General features: G+C 36.7%; 1 protein-coding gene across 1 annotated transcript; it reads right to left on the bottom strand.

Annotated features, from left to right (window-relative positions):
* On the bottom strand, positions 1-4,397 carry edf1 (endothelial differentiation-related factor 1). Its single transcript, XM_086300912.1, has 5 exons — positions 4,149-4,397; positions 3,054-3,105; positions 2,751-2,911; positions 684-777; positions 1-585 (listed from the first exon to the last, which is right to left on the bottom strand). Exons 1-5 carry the CDS (start codon positions 4,359-4,361, stop codon positions 524-526), a joined length of 582 nt encoding a protein of 193 aa, XP_086157038.1. The 5' UTR covers positions 4,362-4,397; the 3' UTR covers positions 1-523.
* Between the last annotated feature and the right edge of the window lie 3,847 nt (positions 4,398-8,244).

Below are 8,244 nucleotides of genomic sequence, written 5' to 3'. Positions count from 1 at the left end.
TTCATGAACTGCCAAACTTTATTTATAGATCAAAACAACGCACAGCATTAAAACATTTCAACACTGTAATGACATCCACCCACTGTCTGAAGAGAGTGAAAAGATGCAATCAAGCACTTCTGGTTTATCATCATGCTCAGAATTAACATTAGTCTGAAGATGAAAAATAATTCACCTTTTTTTTTAAAAAAAGAAAAGAAAAATCTGCCTTTTATTGTGTCAAAGCCCAAGCAGACGTAGGTGAAAGAACGTCACTGAACATTTTTTGTGATGCTTTAAAAAGCATTCAATCATTCATTTTTTGTGGTGTTTCAGAGTGTTTCAGATGACTTGTTAGTATGTAGCCTGCATTGCAGTGAAGCACCAGGTCCTATGACAGGACACGGTGGGATCAGCCCAGAAAGAGGATCGGATGGGAGGGGAAAGGAAAGTTTTTAAGGGTTCTAAGAGGTGGGAGGGGGATTCAGGATTCAGTTACAGATAACAGGAGGGGTTGGGGAGGGCTGATTTCGAGGCTTTGTGTTCATTTCTTTTTGGTTTTTGGCTCCAGGGGTTGGCCAATATCCTTCCCACGTAGCTTCAGTCCTGTTCATGGTCAAAGGTAAAAACATGTGGGTCATACAGCCGAGAAAATAACATAATTCAACATTTTGTTTTGGAAAAATTTAAAGTAACACACTTACCGATTGCTCTTTCTATTTTCCCCATGACCTGGTTGTTGGGAATGGCTCTCCCGCACTCATAGTCAGCAATGATTTGAGGCTTCTCATTAATTTTCTGAGGAAAAAGTGTGGAATAGATCATTTAGAACTTGTGGGTAGCACATTTCACATAACTGCAGGGTGATAATAAACACTCATTGTAAGGTTTGCACTGGAAAATTACTTTGCTAGCAAATACTTTAAAAAAAAAAAAAAAAGAAAAAAAAAAACACAGCTAAAGTACAGTCATGGCTAAAATTTTAATTTTTTCAACAACTTTCCTTTCCTTTTTTAAGTTTCTATGATTACAGTGAGGAAAAAAAAAAAACTCACCATAGATTCTCAACTTGGCTAAGCTATCATGTTTGCCTTGTAGAAAAGTGCATGATCATGCACACATCACCCCCAAGTTGCTCTGGGATTGCTTGAAGAAGTTGATAACACTCTTAACATGGTCAATCCTTTAAAAAGCAAATGGAACCAAGCAGAAGACTACAAACTTTACTCGACTTTGAGTCCTGATAAGATGGGAACGGAGAGCTATCAGTCAGGATTTGGCCTTGAAGCACACCTCTTTGCATAAATTATTTTATTTATTATTTGACAATAAAACTCTGAAACTTCTGAAAGGCCTAGAGCTGAGCGATAGAACGATATGCATTGCGAAAAAACTTTTTCTCTATAGAAAAATTAAACTAATGCGATAGGCCTCATCTCTCTTGCTCTCTTAAAAAAAACAAAAAAACAAAAGAACAGCCAATCCAAATTAAGTAGCGCAGAGCCGAACCAATCACAGCCGCAGCGTCACGTCACGTGACTTGTTACACACAGCACAAGTGCCAAGCCGTACATGTGTATTTGTTTGAGAAGCAGCCAGCCGCCGTGCCACCCAGGTAACGGAGGAAATGAGTGTGCCGACTAGAAAAATCAACCGAGAGCGTGACCGAAGGTTACCGAAGAGAAAACAGATGATGGTTCCAATGCCGGAGAGATTGTCAAAAGGAAAGGCCAGAGAAGTTTCGGCTATTTCAAGTCTGACAAAAAACAGAGTAGCGCGCACTGTAAATTGTGCCGAAAGCAAGTCTGGAAATACAATAAACCTTTTTTATCACCTGAAGCAGTGCCACCCACTAGAGCATGCTCAATCTCTAACTGAAAGCGCTAATTCGTCATTTGTCCGACTAACGTTTTTTGGTTTTTTTTATAGATAAAGTTGCACCTTGGATGTGCACCTAGGATTTGAAGAATGTTCTGTTAGCATCTTTATTTTAAAACTGTTTGAAAAGCTAAGCTATACAACAAGGAGAGATTGAGAATTTCCTTTTAGTTCTCAGTTTATTTCATATTGACAAAAGTTAGTCAGTTTTGTCTGTTCTTCTGTAAAACAAACTAGATTTATTTTTAGAATTAATAATTTATTTCTAAGTGGAATTGACAATTTAGTAGTCTGTTTCGTTTGTTCTATTTTGAAACTTAAACGCTTTAGCGGCTGCCTTTTGTGTAGTTTGCAATATTTGCCTTTATTTATCTGAAAAAGTCTCATGTTCCTTAAGTACATCTACCCTGTTGAACTTATTATGGGAAATAAATATTTCAATCAAAACAAGCTGCTGATTATTTCACATTTTACTCGTGAGCAACGGCACATTTAAATCTTACAAATATAGTTATTTGGCTTATATCGTGATATATCGTTATCGCCTGAAATGAAAAAAAAAAACATATTGTGATATGAAAAGAATCTTATATCGCCCAGCTCTAGAAAGGCCTGTCATTGTTCTTCACTATACCCCAGAAACATGTCAAACCGCTGAAACTGCTGAAACCTTTGCCCATGACTGTGATCATGTTAAAAACATGGATCATATTGATCTCACAACAACGTTCAAACAATTCGTCACTGACTTGGTTTGGTTTATCTTACTAAGTACTACTTTTTCTTTCGATACGTGTAGACTGCTTTCTGAGATGCTTTATAAAACCAGACATGGCACATTTTCCAGCAGTCTATGCACTGTTTATACAAGCATAATATATTTGTTTACTCACAGTGGCTAGATCTTTCTGGGTCAGGCCTTTTTCCTGTCTGCCTTGTTGAATGACCTTGCCCACCTCCAGAGGAACCCTATCATGGTGCAGCTCCTCTGTCTCCCTGTCCAGTTTGGCTGTATTTTTTGTCACAAGGTGCTGTTTGTTCTGCCCTGCAGCCCCTGCATGACAAGCCGTGGATAAAATCAAAGCATCACTGGGCAATGCAAATAATGCCGGGCATGCAAAGACTGCAGTAATCATAACACAGGTGAGTAAGAGGACTTCATTCTTATAGTGTAAAACCAACTACTGGGAATTTACATTTCTTGGATGTTTGAACTTCCTCCCCACGTCTCTGAGCAGATGTGATTGCCTGGGAAAAAAACAAAACAAAAAAATAGGACAAGTACAGGTCATAACATTGCAGCAGATTGCCCAGCTCTTGATACACACTCTTTAGCCTTATGCCATTTAGTTAATAAGTAACCAATCTGTTTATCAAAGCATATTGACTGAATTTAAGACAGTTCACCTTAGCACACAAACTGAACCTGAATACAAACAATATTTCAGATTTCTCAAGATAGAATAAGCATTCACACACAGAAATGTGACATTTAAGTCCACTCTTTTAAGAAAGGTGTCCTAAGGATTTATAACACTACAACCAACCCATATGAGCCCAAAATGACATCTTGAACCCTCCCCTTTCAATACACGTTTAAAACAGCAACAACAAAATGTCAAAATGGTGTCACAATCAGTTCTTAAACTTCAAAAATTAATTGTTTAGCGAGTCATTTTAATGTTTTTTTGAAGTACCACTTTAAGTTACAGTTAAATTATACTTGTGGCATTTAAAGACGTTCGCTACGTGCCTGCTGATGAGCATTCCCACCATTCGTATAAATAAACACCAAAGTGAGTGTGCCTTTATCCTGACCATCCACTACTGATAATATAGAGGCTACCCCGGCATTAGTGTGATCATTATCCGTGTGAAGTTTGTTTTGTTGAAGGTACCATATGCTACTAGAAACTGTGGCATAAAGAAAAATACACTTCAAGTTAGTGCAGGAAGGTTAGCTAGCTAGCCCTCCTTCGCAGACAGCTAGCACTTGCTTAGTTAAAAACACTCAAATAGACGGTTTAAATGTCTCCAATACGACCGGTCATCTAGAGGCGGTTCATCTTGCTAGCTAACATTAACGGAAACGGGCGTTCATATCTGTTGTTATTGAAGTAAACCAGAAGGATGTGCGATGGTTCTTAGCGCTTCAACTAACGACCACGTGCACAAAGAGCTTTTACCAACACATTACACACGATTAATTCACTCAGTAAGGTAGATATCCGAAAATGTTGTTAGTCAGCAAAAGTACGGAAGCACAAACGAAATACGGCGTTCGCACTAACCTGCTTGGATTTGGCCTGGGCAGCAGTCGGCCCCTTCTTCCTCAAGACAGTTACGGTGTCCCAGTCGCTTTCTGCCATGTTTGTCGGTTGTTCACACAATACCCGTAACGTTGAATATATATATATAAAAATAAGTTTAGCTGACAATTTTCCTTCGGGGAAAGGTGTTTCTACTTTAACTAACCAGGCGCACCTTCCAGAATTATCGACCATGCGTTCTGCCAAAACTTTATTTACAACAATGTGGTTAACAATGACATAATGCTGGCCTGTCAGCAGCGACCTCTGCTGGTGATTTCACGGTTAAACAGCACCTTGCATCAGACACGGACACAAACCCAAGTTTTTTGTTTTTTTTTTTTGGGGGGGGGGGGGGGGGGGGGTTCTTCAAAATATTAAACTTTATTAAGAAACAGTATACAGAACATGTATACAATCAGAACAAAATTAACATATGCCAGGGGGTGTAATACAAGGAATTACAAACATTCAAATAATTTGTAATTACTACAAATAGTAATAGTTTTCATAGCCTTTTTGTTAAGTGATCCACTAATCAATTTTATGTAACATAAAACATCATTATAGTAATGTTTAAAATTAGACACAAACCCAAGTTTTGTTTTGTTTTTGTTTTTTTGTTTTTTTTTTTTCAAAATATTAAACTTTATTAAGAAACAGTATACAGAACATGTATACAATCAGAACAAAATTAACATATGCCAGGGGGTGTAATACAAAGAATTACATACATTCAAATAATTTGTAATTACTACAAATAGTAATAGTTTTCATAGCCTTTTTGTTAAGTGATCCACTAATCAATTTTATGTAACATAAAACATCATTATAGTAATGTTTAAAATTAGGTTTTTTGTTACTGTATTTGCATTTGTGAAAATAAAATTTAGCTAAGATAACTAATAAGTTTATTATAAAGTAAACATCTTCTTTTTTTTGCCTTCGAAAGAAACAAAATACAACATTTTCCCATTTCACAGTAAAGTCATTATAGAGATGTCCAGCAATGAATCTACTGAAGTCTTTCCAAAATGTTCTAGCGTATGAACAGATCCAGAAGAGGTGTTGCACAGTCTCAGGATGGCTTCCACAAAATCCACAGTTCACATTTATGTCCCTTTTGAACTTCGTCATGTAATGATTAGCAGGATAAAATTTATGCAATATTTTAAATGAGACTTCCTTCACTTTATTCGTTACCAGATACTTGTTAGGAATTGTCCATACTCTTTTCCAGTTAATGTCACTGACAAAGGAATTCCAATAAGAGACCACATGTGGGATAGTTAGAGATTCTGTCTGGAACAAAGCACGAATATTCTTATTACTTTTACTGTGGTTTGTTAGACAGATTCTTCCTATGTGTGAATCTAAAGGGTTGGGGAGAGAAACAGATGATATGCAAGGTTGAATACCTTTAAAAAGCATTATAATACCCGTAGGTATTGCATCAAATAATATGGCATATTCTTTGGGTGTGGCTGGAAATTTATAGGTGTTTAAAAATTCTGAGTAGGACATGAGCTGCCCATTAGGATTAAACAGCTGATTCACTAAAACAATCCGTTTGTCAACCCACCTAGAAAAAAATAATAATTTATTTTTATACACTATGTTCCTATTATTCCAAATTGAATACGTATGGGGTGTAAAGTTGTGTTTATATATAAGGGACCAAGCTAATAGAACTTGTTTGTGAAACATCGAGAGCTTTTCTGGAAGCTTATCTATATTATAATCACAACCTAAGATAAAACTTAGACCACCAAACTTAGAGAAAATGTAGTGAGGAATAAAATTCCAAATGGATACCGGATTTTTAAGAAAATGTTTAGCCCAATTAATCTTAAATGTATTGTTTAGAGTAGTAAAATCCAAAACATTGAGACCACCGTGTTCATAGTCATTCATCAATACACTTTTTCAGATTGTAATGTGTCCGGTTTTTCCAAAGGAAGTTGAAGAGCATTCGGTCAATATCCTTACAAGTTTTGCCGTCCACATGCAGAGAAATTGCTGCATAAGTCAGTCGAGACAGACCTTCTGCTTTTGAGAGCAATACCCTTCCTCTTATACTTAAATCTCTCTGCAACCATTGATTTAATTTGGTTTGAGATTTTTTAATAATTGGGGGAAAATTTAGTAAAATTCTGTCTTTTGTATCTTTGCAGATAATCAGACCTAAATATGTTGCTTCATTTTTAACTGTTATATTACAAATACTCTGAACATTACACTCTTTGACAGGTAATAACTGACATTTATTTAAGTTTAGGACCAATCCAGACCCTTTTGAGAAATCCTCTATTACACGTAAAGCAATTGGCACTTGGCTGGCATTTTTAAGAAAAATTGTGGTATCATCTGCCAATTGACTGATGACAATCTCTCTGTCTGCTATGTTTATACCCTTCACAGGGCTATTCGAAATATGAGAGGCAAGAATTTGGGTGCAAAGTAAAAAGAGATAAGGGCTAATCGGGCAACCTTGGCGTACACCTCGATTAAGACTAAAACGAGAAGTGGTGCCATTTTTCATTCTAATAGAACTATTAGCATTGGAATACAGAGTTTTGATAGCTCTGCAGAAGATATCACCAAAACCAAATTTCTGAAGTGTAAGAAATATCAATTCATGCTCAATTGAGTCAAAGGCTTTATAGAAGTCCAGGAGAAGGATAAATGAGTCATCAGATATTAATGCTGAGTAGTCCAGAATATCCAAGACGAGTCTAATATTATTGGAGATGTGTCTGTTTGTCATAAAACCAGACTGTGTCTCGGACACAAACCCAAGTGCCCCTATCCGGTTGTTCAGTGATGACGCGACGAATCCTACTTCCGGGCCTAAAGTAGTCTGCGTTTAATATGGCTTTTGTGTTGTTAACATGTTTAATGTTATGTATTTTCTTCTATTTAATCTCAAAAAGCTCCTAAAACAGTCAGTGATCACTGTTGACCTCCCTCGGCTTTTATTACCACTTATCATTTATTTAAGCTCAGTTTTTAAAACCTTACGATGTAACTACAGCCCAGCCCATGCAGCAGTATATGAATGACTAACCTCGTATTGTGGATGGATTATCTCAGTTGTTCTCCTGGCTGAAGTTTGGTCCTTTTACAGCATCCTGCCATGCGATTACATTTGTTCCTGACCACCGAGAACACTCACGTTAACTTTTATCGAGTGGAAAAAAAGTTAGCTTGTTTATATTATGCTAACATAGCTGTGCCACAAGCACGTAGCACATCATTATATACCAGCTAGCCAAACTTCAGTAACCCTACAAACGTCACTGCTGTTTAGTTTTCTGTCTTCATTTATGCTGGAAGTGATAACAGAGCTGTACGTTTTAATTTGTTTCCAAAACCCCGCAGTCAGGACATGCTATATTGTATTTGGATAGAAGCTAGCGAGCTAACTTCCTGCTAACTTCTAACTCCTTTAAATGTCATAAATTCAGTTTTCATGGATGCCTGGATGTTAAACTCAATTGTTACACCCGGTAGAGCAGAACGCTGATCATTTTATTAAAGATGAAAGACTTTAGACAGTTTTTCAACTCTCAGTAATGCCATAGTGATTGTTTGATATATGGACCTGCAGCAGAGTTTAGACCCAGACACGGCTAGTGACGTCAGACTGAACAATCGAATATTGTTGTTACGAGATTTGTGTGAAGTCACCACACAAGCCAGTATACCATTATTTCCGGCCCCAAAGCCCGAAAAATAACAAAATAATAATAATAAAACCTAATCAAACATGTGAATCATTGAGAACAAGATTTCCATTAAGAATTAAAGTCAGTGGAAGACAGAATACATGAATGAATAATAAGTAGACAAGTTGTGGTTGTGGAATGATATAGGATGTTTGGGATGGAAGTAGCTGACCCTTAAAGAGGGCAGCCGAAACAAGAGTGAAGTCATCGCACTATTTACAGTTTTTGAAACATAACTTAACAAAGTAACAAATTTCCTACTTTGCAATATATCAAAAATGTTTAGATAGTTTAACTGACTATGTAAAAATGTTCAAGTTGCTAAAAGACAGAGCTGAGAAGAGACAATC

The sequence above is a fragment of the Aulonocara sp. 'chitande type north' Nkhata Bay genome, linkage group LG7 (assembly GCF_057382095.1).
Source record: "Aulonocara sp. 'chitande type north' Nkhata Bay isolate Kocher_YH1m ecotype deep benthic linkage group LG7, A_spYH_male_GT1.1, whole genome shotgun sequence".
Taxonomy (NCBI): Eukaryota; Metazoa; Chordata; class Actinopteri; order Cichliformes; family Cichlidae; genus Aulonocara; species Aulonocara sp. 'chitande type north' Nkhata Bay.
The sequence above is the reverse complement of the archived record's forward strand: the minus strand, read 5'-3'. Positions and strand labels throughout refer to the sequence as shown.

Excerpts from the sequence above, each read along its gene's own strand:
- edf1 (XM_086300912.1), bottom strand. The coding sequence starts at position 4,361 with ATGGTCGATAATTCTGGAAGGTGCGCCTGGTTAGTTAAAGTAGAAACA. Across the intron at positions 778-2,750 it reads CCCAGAAAGATCTAGCCACT|AAAATTAATGAGAAGCCTCA; the intron begins GTGAGTAAACAA and ends CTTTTTCCTCAG. Across the intron at positions 586-683 it reads GAAAATAGAAAGAGCAATCG|GACTGAAGCTACGTGGGAAG; the intron begins GTAAGTGTGTTA and ends GACCATGAACAG.